The sequence below is a fragment of the Colletes latitarsis genome, chromosome 11 (genome assembly GCF_051014445.1).
Source record: "Colletes latitarsis isolate SP2378_abdomen chromosome 11, iyColLati1, whole genome shotgun sequence".
In the NCBI taxonomy this organism is placed as follows: Eukaryota; Metazoa; Arthropoda; class Insecta; order Hymenoptera; family Colletidae; genus Colletes; species Colletes latitarsis.
In genome coordinates, this window is record NC_135144.1 from 30,092,459 (window position 1) to 30,105,300 (window position 12,842).

A 12,842-nucleotide genomic window follows, 5' to 3' on the forward strand; every position below is an offset into this window, starting at 1 on the left:
ATATTATATTCAAATACATAGTATTTTCGCATTTTGAAAAAATGCTCTTATAATTTAAAAGTGTCTTTATTATACAAATAATAATAATTATTATTATAATAATAATATACAAGTACATATATTTTTTCCAGGTTTATCGGTTTTCAATTTTGTAAAAATTACCGTTATTTATCTATATAATATTTACTGTAGTATTACACTTATCATATATTTATATTGTAGCTTTTACTTGTACTAAGAACCAAAAAATTCTATTGCACCTCTAGTTGCTACTCGCAATAATATTTTAACATTCACCACTTTGCGAGAAACAATACTGTTCTTTAGCTAACAACTTTTTACACCCAGAAAATTTATATAAAATAATGATCGATTAATACGTATATTATATGAACATGTGTAACTATCTCCTGTTTGCTGATTAAAAAGTATTTTTAATGTTTCATATAGCTTTTGTAAAATGAAATAAATAATTGCAGAAAAACAACTTTTCTACGTGTAAAACGAATTTTCTAATTACAGACATCATTGTCATATGACTAAAAAAGAACTGTTTTTATTTGGTTTTCGAACAGTGTAATTTAATAATGTTCATTGATGTTGGTGCATTGAGAATTCTCTGGCTAATAGTATAGGTCAGCGTTTCCCAATTTTGAACTCTGTGGACCGTTATCGTTAACTAAGTAAAATTTATAGTTGATAAAAGAGGCGATTATGTTTTCTAAATCTACTTGTAGTTTACTCAAAACATTTAATTACATATGAAACACAGCGCCTTAAATCATCGCTAATTTTTTTTAAATAAACGATCCATGAAGTAATTGTTAAGAAACGCTGATGATTTATTGAATTAACTGATTTTCTTCCTTACTCCGAAGCGTTTTATATTGAGCCCTGCATTCTGAATGGCCCCTGTTAAAAAAAATTGTTGGAAAATATAAAGGATACGTACTTGTAACTGAATGAACAATGGATATGGTGATATCAATTGCTTACTTTGACAATAAATCTGTTTGACAATGTTATGTACTAATATTATGTAAAGACGTATGCTGTAATAATTATAAAATTTGCATACGCCTGTTCTTTTTTTTCCTTAAGCAAAATCAGTATCTTGATTATAAATACTTTTGTTATTTCACATTGAACAGAGAATGAATAAATATATTGCTATTAGATGAAACTCGCCTTCTTGTTAAAAAGAGAATTACTAAAATATATGTTGCAAACAATTTTACTATCACTTGTAAGATTTGTATGATCTCAGGCTTTGGAGATTTACTACTGCAATATGTACTCTATGGTTACAAAACATATGTTACAAACTATCTCACGTAACAACAAACTATCGTGAATAAAATTCAATTACTCGAAACGAATAACACGAACGAAAACGAATTTTCCATTAGTTATAAATTTAGTAATTCTCGATAACAAATAAGTCGAATGTGAAAAAGTGTTTGCAACTATAGAATAACGTGTAACTACACTTATATTATTTTTTTACGATAGAAAATTCTATTTGACGTCACACATAATTCATATTTTCCCCAATTTCATTTCTTTAAATTTTAATTCAGTTATAAGTACATTATTCATACGAATAAAGTTTATTGCCAAAATTTGTTTGCCGTTTCATAATATTAAAACATGTTTTTTTCTTTAACAATAACTAGTCTTCAACAAAGCTACTCCAGTTACAATTATTCCATCTCTTTCATTTACAATTAAAACAAAGGAAAACAAAAATGACACAACATTATATACCTTTCATATGAACACAAAACTGATGGTAATGATGCAGTATAAACATGTATAGCCATAGAGCACTATTCAGTACTAATGAACACACCTAGGAATAGTACATTACTTCTTTTCCAAAGCCTGTCCATGACAGTTAAACATGAGCTAATTATTTTGCACATTATTTTTCATTAAATGTGACACTTAAGGTTAATGGTACAGATGCCAAGAAAATGATTCCGACACTTGTATACCTGTATAATCATTACCAATATTTCATGTAAAATAATACAATCTGTTAAAATCCTAATGCCTTAATGTAATTGTGGAATGCAAATAAAATTGTTGATAGAGCAACAGATTGAAAGGATAACATACCATTGTTACTTTGTTTTAGTTATAATGTGTAATTCTGGTATGCGTTACGAAGTTCGTAAAAAAAAATTTTCTTTCTTTTTGTCGAATTAATAGTTCATATTGATAAATACGTTTATCACTCTTATTCTACAGATTATTACTTAAGAAGGAAACAAACTGAGACTCACTAAAAACATATCTGACTCTTTCCCTTGCAATCTAATTCTAGTTTTGCGTTATCTGATCACTTAATTGGTAAAAAATATTGGCAGATTCGATGCTGTTACGTTTTGAGTAACATTGTTCCTACTTTCCTTCTCTGTTTTTTTGTTTTGAGCTCGTAATAATAACAGATTAAAAATGTCATATTAAATCCTGTGATTTGCCATTTGTGCGTACAGAACAACCCCGTCAGTATATATACGTGTGTTTACGTATATTTAATGCATTTTAATGAAAGTAAAGCATAAAAAAAATATGTATATAGAACTATGAGAAGTTTTTTAGGAGAAAAAAAACAGTAAATTGACCGATATGCGTTAAGATGTGACTGAATTGGAAGACGATCCAAAAAGGAGAAAAAAAAACGAATGGAACGACGAAGTAACTTTTTAAGCAAATGGTTGTTTACAAGAATTTATCAATGAATAATATCTTGGTGCTATATGAAGCCAATAATGTAAGTGCTTTGAATGTTTACTCACATATATCAATGAGATTATATCTATGAATATTATGTGATACATATTTATGTAACATTGACAACAACCAATGAAAACTTAACTTCATGTCTGTGTTTTGGGCACGACAGTTTTAATTAATCATTGTATAAATGATTATTTTCAAATTGAAAAGAATTTTTATATAAATGCATCCCTTAATATCATAAATGGCTCTCATCATTTTTGTATTCACTTACAATTAGTATCCCATAATACGATACACACGCGCATATACATATATATAAATTATAGTAAAATGTTGAACATGATAATCTAATCAATAATGTAATAGCTATTTTCATGGACTTCAATGAACAGTTAGTAACAAAGTCTATATCTTTTGGTACTTTGATAAATTTCTATTTATATAGTATTAGTATTACTGAAACGCACAATTCAATATTAATGGTTGTGTTACATTTGCTGTTGTACGCTTAAAATGATCTCTTTTTCCCTTATGGACCTTTACGATCATTATCAGTTGCATTACAGAGCCTCTACATGATAAATAAAAATGAAAATACAAAGCAAACGTACATTCTTGGTATGTGGCTAATCGATGAAAAATAAATATTTGCTCATAATTTATGATTACTGGTCAACCATGTAAGGCCTTCATAAAGCCCATCACCAGTTGTGGCACATGATGGTTGAACATACCAATTCCTGTCTCGTATCCTAGTTAAACCCAACTTTTCTTGTATTTCGTGCGGTTTCATTGCTAAAAAGTATAAAATATTTAATATGTGATACCAACAATCTCTCTTTCGCTCATTTTGTATACGCGTGCATATGTGTAAATATCAAATCTTTCAAACACATAACTGACAAACATTAATACTCACCATCAGGAAGATCTTGCTTATTTGCAAAAATTAAAATAATAGCATCTCGCATTTCTCTATCATTTATAATTCGATGAAGTTCTTGACGTGCTTCATCAATTCGATCTCTGTCTGCACAGTCTACTACAAAAATAAGTCCTTGTGTTCCAGTATAATAATGACGCCATAATGGACGTATTTTATCTTGTCCTCCAACATCCTAAACAAAAAAATTAATTTGTTCAAGCTATGAAAATTTTATGATAATGTGATAGAAAGATTTAAGATCCATTGCTTACCCAAACATTGAACTTAACGTTCTTATAGGTAACTGTTTCTACATTGAATCCTACAGTTGGTATAGTTGTTACAGACTGTCCTAGTTTAAGTTTATATAGTATTGCTGATATATAATTAAGGAAAAACTATCAAGTACAAAACACAATGCAGTTTTAGAAGTTCTTTTCCTAGTTTTCAAAATGTTCTATGTAAACAAAAGAATACAAATAAAGGATACTAGTTTTCCCAGCAGCATCCAATCCTAACATAAGAATTCGCATCTCCTTGTTGCCAAAGATCTTTGACAACAACTTGCCCATCTTGCCAGCTGCTTCCTACACGCCTGGCACCTAAATTTAACAAATTTCAACCTTTAGAAAGAATTATTTACCTCCATTCTAAACATTTAAAGTACAATATCAACGTGGCAAATAAAATAACAAGTTTCTTTAATCTTTTATTCCCAAATTAATAGCAAATATTTTTCGGCATTATTAGGAAAATTTCACATACTAAAAATTCTTCATAAAAAAATGCGGTGTACTAGAAACAACAAATCCTATTAATCTCTAACCTATATCTGAAATTTGTTACTTTAAAGTATGAATAACAATTTAATAAATAGTGCAACTTTTGAATATCGTTCAAACTCAAGGACGTTTCTCCTAACCTATCGAAACACGTATAATTTAAATAAACAAACGTTAATAAAATAATACAACACAAATAAATTCTGTGACACATTCGGAACATAATCGGATCCACTATTAAAATTTTGTTAATTTAAAAAAAAATGAGTAATAGCCCGCGGAATAATACCGAACAATCGTCACGATAAATATTCCGATCGGTCGTGTAACTTGCATGACAATTGATGACGAATTTTTTTTTAAAGAAATCCTTCGAGTCAGCAATCGCTCGAAGGAGTGTAACACGAAGCAGGCATAAATGTAACTCACCGAAATACATTTACAAAGGGCGAGTACTTTATCATGAACGCGTAGACATATCACATCGCTGCACATAACTTATTGTTACAGCCGTAATATTGCCGCAGCATCGCCAGAAACGTTATTTAGGCATGTACAGCATGATGTCTCTTCGTAAGTCACAAGCAAACACGCGTGTAACTTAAACGAAATATCGCGATCACGTCTGTATGCATTGGGCTCTGATAGAGAATTTAAAGCGCCACCGTCTGTCGCGATCTTTTACTAACTCATAATTGGCGATACGTTTAAAAATTTTACATCGCGACAAGTCTAGACAAGTATATTTCTCTATTTAGATGGACGCATTAAAAATAATTACAAGGCTTTATTAGCCCACTGTCACATGCAACACATTCAAAATTAAAAGCGACGTACCAGCAAAGATTATTATGATACAAATGCATCTTGATGACTCAATACGAAGCATAATAATATCTACGAACGTAAGCGTAGTACCGGTCTATGCGGGGCATCCAGTAATTTATAGCATAACTGTAAGGAGGGACACTCGTTTAAAGATAAATAAAAAATGTGACATAAAATATTCTTATACAATGCTCTGTTTAGGAGAAAGAAATTGTTTCGATGACACAACGGGCGCACCAGCATCCATACTTACGAACATGGATAAGGTAATAAAATTTACCTTATCAATTAATTTTATGTATTGTAATCCTATATTATGTTATATATTACATAATAATAATATATTATATTACGTTACACGTATAATTAATTAATCATTATTGATACGAAGTTACAAATTATATACCTCTTATTAATCTTTCTTGACGCACCCTTCTTTAAGTATTTAAATATTTTTCAGATATACGTATCTACGCATGCGCATGCCGGTAATCAACTGATTAACCGATTAAGAACGATTAAGAGCTTAGATCTTTTCGATAAACATCTGTCATATTCTGATTATTACTCTAATTATTTTCGAGGTTTTCATATATGAGTAATCGTACATAATTCTAATTTTATGAAAGATTTAACACTTGAACATGAGACGATGCTTCAAATATTTAAAAAATACCACATAAAAGTCTTAAATATTCTTATTTTTTAGTATAGAATGACATTAGATGATTACAAGTAATGAAGGTTACAGATGCTCTCTTAGAATGATTTTTAACGTTATTGTTATGAGTGTCAGACTCCAAAATATTTTAGTTTTATATGGCCGGAATGCAAGGTCGTTGGTTCACTTCGCATCCTTTCACTTTCCACTGTCGTTCGTTGTCGAAGAGATGAAATTGTCTTCGCAATCTCCGTGAAGTTATTGAAAACTCTTTTGTTTTCTTAGCCGTATCTCGTCGATAAAACGGGAAAACAAGCCAGTAATATCGTACAGCTACGGAAGGTTACGGTCTCGGTGTTTATATTTGAGACCGAGTAAGAAACGATGATCTTTCATGATCGTCGTCGCACGTTCGTAAAAGTAAAATATGTTAGAAAGGAAAAGGAGAATCGACAGAGAGGCTGGAAGGGTGAGAGGGACCGATAAGAGAAATCGAATCAAATGTGCTACGTGGAATCGTGAAAGTGAAGGTGTACCCCGCTCTACCTATGAGTTGGGTTAGGTTGCAAACATCGGCAGGATACCTGTTGCTTGACACGTTTTAAATACATTCTCATTGATGCTAAAAGCACAATACGTATCGTCAGAAGCATTTTTTTATCGCATTAATGATAACGGTGCCACGATAACGGAATACTGTAATTGTTGACAGTGCACTCACGATTGTCAAACGGGATACATACGAATATGGAGTCACTTCGAAAAAGTCTCACCGATTGCGGCCAGGAACATTTGTTAAGATTCTGGGATCAACTATCAGAAGACGAGAGAAACGAGCTTTGCAAAGATATACTTGAATTAGACCTTGTGGAAGTGACATCATATTACCAGAAGGCAATATGTACTTCCTCTTGTATGCTCACGAATACATTAGATGATAAAGTATCTCCTATTCCAAAAGAGAATATTGCGTCTGTTAAAACAACAAACAAGGATAGACTAAAAATGTACGAGAAATTAGGATTGCAAGAAGTTGCAGATAGCCGAGTGGCTGTGTTATTGTTGGCTGGTGGTCAAGGTACTCGACTGGGAGTATCTTATCCCAAGGGCATGTACAATGTTGGATTACCTTCTGGTAAAACTCTATTTCAATTACAAGCAGAAAGAATACTTCGTTTGCAAAATATGGCAGAGAAGGAATGTGGGAAACAAGGAGAAATAACATGGTATATATATTTTTTTATTGATACAACGATTTAGAAATTGCATAAAAGTCTATATTTTGAATAAAATAATGTTTATCAATATTTATGACTTCCAGATGGAAGCTATGAACATTGATACTCTCATCAGAACTCAGGCTGCAAAAGCCTCAAATCTCAAAATTATATTTAATTTTTTCTCATTAGGTATATATTAACCAGTGAAGCTACCCATGATACAACTGTTGCCTTTCTTGGTGAACATAATTATTTTAATTTGAAAGAAAGCAATGTTAAAACCTTTAAGCAAGGTATGTTGCCGTGCTTCACGCTTGAAGGTAAAATTATTTTGGATCAAAAACATAAAATTGCTAAAGCACCAGATGGAAATGGAGGATTATATAGAGCTATGAAAGTACAAGGAATATTGGATGATATGACACGACGTAACATTCGTAGCGTCCATGTTTATTCAGTTGATAACATCTTAATAAAAGTGGCAGATCCTATTTTCCTAGGATACTGTTTGTCTTCGTCTACCGATTGCGGAGTTAAAGTCGTAGAAAAATCATCGCCAAACGAACCAGTAGGAATTGTCTGTAAAGTATGTTTATAGACATCACGATCATTTATAGAATACTGTTTTATTATTCTATTTTTTATATTATTTTCGTTACCACAGGTTGATGATATTTATCGAGTCGTTGAGTATAGTGAAATATCGAAAGTAACAGCTGAATTACGTTATGACAATGGACAGTTGGTCTATAATGCTGCAAATATATGTAATCACTACTTCACTGTAGATTTTCTGTGTTCTATTGGTAATGAGTACGAGAAGGAAATGGAGTTGCATGCTGCAAAAAAGAAAATTCCATATATCGACGAAGATGGGCATAGACACGTACCTACAACGTCGAATGGTATTAAAATAGAAAAATTCGTATTCGATGTATTCATGTTTGCCAAAGAATTGGCAGTTTGGGAAGGAATTCGCGAGGAAGATTTCAGTCCTCTTAAGAACGGAGATTCCGCTGGTCAAGATTGTCCAAGCACCGCTCGCAGTGATGTACTTAAACTTCATAAAAAATGGTTACTAAATGCTGGAGCAACAAGCGTTATAGACGATGTAGAGGTAGCTCCTTTATTGTCGTATGCAGGAGAAAATTTGAGCCACGTACAAGGGCAATCGTTCGATGGTCCTTATGTTTTGGAATAATACAATCAGTTATTGTTCTGCATTGTTTTTACAGCAGCGAGATTAAAGTATATCCTTATACTTGTTAAAGAAAATCTTCAGCTCGCTGCATAAATACAAGCTTCATTTTTCTGTGATTTAATGAAAAAATTGAGAACTTTAAGGACGTTAAGAACTTCTAACGATTATATAAAAATTTTATACTGGCGATATAAAAAAGGAATCGTACGTTTTAGTCGCATTACGTATCGAATCATAAAATATAAGAAACAATATTTCGTATATACACATATATACCTTCATAAAATGAATTAAGCCAGAATAAAAACAATGTGCAAATACATTTTTAAGAATTCTTCGTATTTTTAAATATAATATAAAACAGTCGTAATGCTTTAAATTGTATTATAAATATTGACAATTTGTACATCTATATGAAGAAAGTATAACAAAATTCATATATTTTGACACTTTGCATTTACAGAAATTTTGTATAGTCAATACAAATGCAATAAAAAAAGGAGGAAATTTGAAAATAATAAAGAAATGAATATTCATTGATAATACACCTAAATAGAACTTTTGTAACGTCTCTCGTTCTATTGTAGTCTTTTGAACCCTCAGAACTTCATATATACAAAATCATGTGACTGCAATAGACTCGAAACAGTACAGGGCTAAGGAAGCAATCGTTATGCTTCAACAGATTTTATTATTTAGAATACGCTTCTAATGGGATCTCTACCATTGATTTCTTAATGGTTTGTCGAACATTTTTGCGTTTCAAGTAACTATCCATCGGTCTTATGATACTTTCCTCGCGAAAAATACGCGCGCTATTATATTCAATGAGTTTATACACTGAATACCCTTTGAATCTATGAAAATCTTACGATGTCATCCCATTACTCGCTTTCCATCGCTGCACATTGCGCACGCATTATTTAAGGAACACGAAAGTACAATGAAAAATGGCTGTAAAATAATTGCAGTTAAAAATGATATGGGTACATGTATTGTTAACGCATCAGGAAATTTATTTGAAGAGTTTGTATGGTGTTGAACCACAAGAAATTTTCGAAGATACAATATTTACCAGGAGAACAAATTAAAAGACTTAAGGTGAAGTCAATTGTTTTATTATTTGGTTGTAAATTCTAAGATTTAAAAATTATTGTGTGATTTAACATATAATTTAAATTGAATTGTTACACAAATCAAGAAGTATTTTCCAGTAATTATTTTATTTTTAGTCCATGCGTACTCGGTATGTTATGGGAAATTACAGATGTTGATATTGATAAAATGACTACAAATTTCATTAGTAGTTGGATTCCATTATCATTAAACAGACCAAGGGCTGACGTCGACATTAATATGTGGCTTGCGGATATTTTAAGTTAGTACAAATACTTCTACCGTTTTTATTTTTTTTTTTTTTTATCTTTCGATTACTTTTATTACCATAATTCTATTCAAATTTTTTAATCTAATTTTTCAATTAGAATTTCCAAAAAATTCATAAAAAGTTGCTCAAAATATTCCTCTGGAACCTGAGATGTTGAGAGCAGTGGCAAAGTCTAAATATGCTTGTTCTCAGTATAAGACCGCGGCTGCAATAGTGATACGAGGATGGCCAATAAAGTTGATTTAAATTGTAAATGTAAATACGATACAAATGAATACAAATATTCGATATTAATTTACATAAGGTAAAAAAGTTGATAAAATTTTTTATTTATAGAAGATTTTGTAGTTTGGTCATTCATTATGCCCAATGTATCTACTTTAAAGTATTGTCTTTAGTCACATTATTATTTGTGGTTCCGGTACAGAACTGGAAATACTTTTGTGAGGTAAAACCTGACCTCCGTTTATATATAATTCATCCTTAACAATCACGTCTTCACCGAGCACCGTAATACCTTCCATCCGGACCCAACGTCCTACGACGCTCCTCCAACCTACGATGCACCTGTTGTAAGATATTACATCATTATATATATATATATAATACTGGCATATAATAGTGTTTAATGAAAATATCGATCATATTGTTTCGAAACTTACCCATCTAGCCACGCATGTTCTTTTATTATAGCCGATTTAAGGATAGTACTTCTTTTGATACAACATCCATCAGACAATACAACACCAGGACCAATTGTGACATTAGGTCCTATTCTGCAGTCTTTTCCAATCTTTGCTGTTTCGTCTATTAAAACATTGCCTACTACACCTGGACCAGAATATAATTTTTCTGGGGATTTCTGTCTCAAAAACGTCAGGTACATACTCATTCCTACATAAATCAAACGTAAAAAGATAAAATATACACCTTTATATTTACATATTCTTTGCATATGAAACAAAAAAAAACTTTAAGGCATATACCTTTAAGAAAATCTTTCGGTTGTCCTACATCCATCCAAAATCCTGTTAGTTCCATTGCATACAATTCTTCATCCTGAGCCATCAGTGGAAAGACTTCTTTTTCTATGCTTGTAGGCTTCAGTTCTATTCTTTTTAAGACACTTGGATTTAAAATGTACATACCTGTAACATTGTAAAAAATGTTGCAATTAAATATCCAAGAAGCAATCAATTCTTCTATTAAAAATAAAAGAGACAGAACCTGCATTTATTTTATTGGAGATAAATTCTTGAGGTTTTTCTACAAAGCTTTCTATTTTCCCATTATCTCCATAAACAACCACGCCATACTTTGATGGTTCTTCCACTTTAGTAACAACTATAGTACCTTCTTTACCATGATTTTTATGGAACTCAAGAAGTTGCTTGAATGGAAAGTCACAAATAATATCAGAATTTAAAACAAAAAATGGCTCATTATCCCCAGAGCAAAGAAGGTTGTGCACAAGTGCAAGCGGTCCTGCAGTACCAAGAGGTTTTGGTTCGTGTGAAAATATTAAATTTACTCCCAATTTTTTTGCTGCATCGCCCAAATCTCTTTCCATTTCCTCTGCGCGATACGAGACAGCTAATATTACCTCTGTTACATTTGTTTCCACCTAACAATCACATTCATTATGATTAATTTATCAAAGTTTCAAATGTATTTAAACATTTAACATACCAAAGCCTCAATTTGATGTAGAAGCATCGGTTTATTAGCAAACTCAATCAGTGGTTTAGGCCGACTTAATGTGAGCGGTCTTAGTCTAGTTCCATATCCACCAACAAGAATTAATGCACGCATTACTCCTGATTTTTTCTTTTTCTGTTGCATTATTCTCTAATGTTTTATTAAAAATTTATTCATAATAATGTGAATTATAAATTAAATCTGGCTCCTTTTATCTAAAAAAAATTAAAAAACAGAAATATTAAGAAGTGCTTTGATTCTGTAAATCATCACAAAAAAACAAACAATATTTTCTATATTTCTAGTTCTTTAATCATTGTGTTACATACATTTATATATGCTATAAAGCCCATGTATATAATAAAAACTTGCAAGGTATTAATACACTTTTTTTTAAAATAACATAATTGCAATCGTTACAGAGTGAAAATTTTTTCAAGTATGCTTCCAAAAGAATGAAAAAATCAACAAAATCATAACGTGCAAGAATAATTTATTTTCCCGTGTTAATTACAATATATTCTTCTTTTTCTAAATTTTCAAAAAATACATACCAGCTATCTACATGTCGACTCATTAAAATAAAGCTATAAAATAATTATTACTGTTTAACATTGCCACGTAGGATTGAAATACCGCGTACACGTATGTATGTATTGACACACATAGGTGATAACAACACATCCATAGTTATTGCTACCCACACAACCGTACGGTATGGAACACTATACTTTATATTTATGATATTACTCTTATCGGAATTTCTACCTTTCACCTTCGAGTAAATTTTTTTTTGTAATTAATGTTACACTGCGTACCGCTTATCGTCAGTAACAAACTTTAATAAACGCCACGCTATTATTTGACATTTTTACGTTAATATTAATGAATGTTTTGCTTTTCAAATTCATCTAATTAAAATCATGTATACAATTGCGTTTCTCTTTTTTTTTCATTTAATTTATTGGCAATTCCGTGAACTTGGATTTTTTTATTGTTCGACAGAACATTTCAGAGTTTAACGATCAAGATATACAGTTAAAATAACTGTAATAGGTATTTTAAATTTTGATTATTTTCAATTAATAGTAAGATCTTAATTAAATTGCTTTCGAAAAATACGTATTTCCATTTTCAAAGTCTGTAGCTAATTAAAAATCGCGAAAAAAATATTGCACAAGATCTTTTTCCCATGACATGATTATTTTTGAGTTTCTAGAGATTAATATTCTGACAAACGATGTTCGCAAAATTGAAAGAGAAACGCATATTATAAATCTTTGTTCGGTTATTGTTAATATAAAAAAAGAACAAGGCTAAACATCGCACAGGAACGCAACGTTACTGTATCAAATCTATCGTGTCATAGCACGTTAACCTGTGCGCTTGCGC

General features: G+C 31.1%; 3 protein-coding genes across 8 annotated transcripts; 1 reads left to right on the forward strand and 2 right to left on the reverse strand.

The window, feature by feature from the left end:
• Positions 1-47: 47 nt before the first annotated feature.
• Arf51f (ADP-ribosylation factor 6) lies at positions 48-5,123 on the reverse strand. Of its 6 annotated transcripts, none has more exons than XM_076777277.1 (6): positions 4,885-5,123; positions 4,164-4,275; positions 3,946-4,049; positions 3,668-3,866; positions 3,483-3,543; positions 48-912 (listed from the first exon to the last, which is right to left on the reverse strand). In XM_076777277.1, the coding sequence occupies exons 2-6, from the start codon at positions 4,243-4,245 to the stop codon at positions 843-845; spliced, it is 516 nt and encodes a 171-aa protein (XP_076633392.1). In that variant the 5' UTR covers positions 4,246-4,275; positions 4,885-5,123; the 3' UTR covers positions 48-842. The 6 variants fall into 6 exon arrangements, with proteins under 6 accessions (XP_076633392.1, XP_076633390.1, XP_076633393.1 ...); XM_076777275.1 differs by having other exon boundaries at positions 3,360-3,543; positions 4,885-5,117; XM_076777278.1 differs by having other exon boundaries at positions 48-3,543; positions 4,151-4,275; positions 4,885-5,120.
• Positions 5,124-5,444: 321 nt separating this feature from the next.
• Positions 5,445-8,912, forward strand: Mmy (UDP-N-acetylglucosamine pyrophosphorylase mmy). Its single transcript, XM_076777592.1, has 4 exons — positions 5,445-5,549; positions 6,657-7,170; positions 7,354-7,750; positions 7,829-8,912. The coding sequence occupies exons 2-4, from the start codon at positions 6,692-6,694 to the stop codon at positions 8,363-8,365; spliced, it is 1,413 nt and encodes a 470-aa protein (XP_076633707.1). The 5' UTR covers positions 5,445-5,549; positions 6,657-6,691; the 3' UTR covers positions 8,366-8,912.
• A 555-nt stretch (positions 8,913-9,467) lies between these two features.
• Gmppb (GDP-mannose pyrophosphorylase B) lies at positions 9,468-12,812 on the reverse strand. The gene is made up of 6 exons (XM_076778064.1): positions 12,005-12,812; positions 11,442-11,665; positions 10,980-11,376; positions 10,739-10,900; positions 10,415-10,646; positions 9,468-10,319 (listed from the first exon to the last, which is right to left on the reverse strand). Exons 2-6 carry the CDS (start codon positions 11,592-11,594, stop codon positions 10,151-10,153), a joined length of 1,113 nt encoding a protein of 370 aa, XP_076634179.1. The 5' UTR covers positions 11,595-11,665; positions 12,005-12,812; the 3' UTR covers positions 9,468-10,150.
• Between the last annotated feature and the right edge of the window lie 30 nt (positions 12,813-12,842).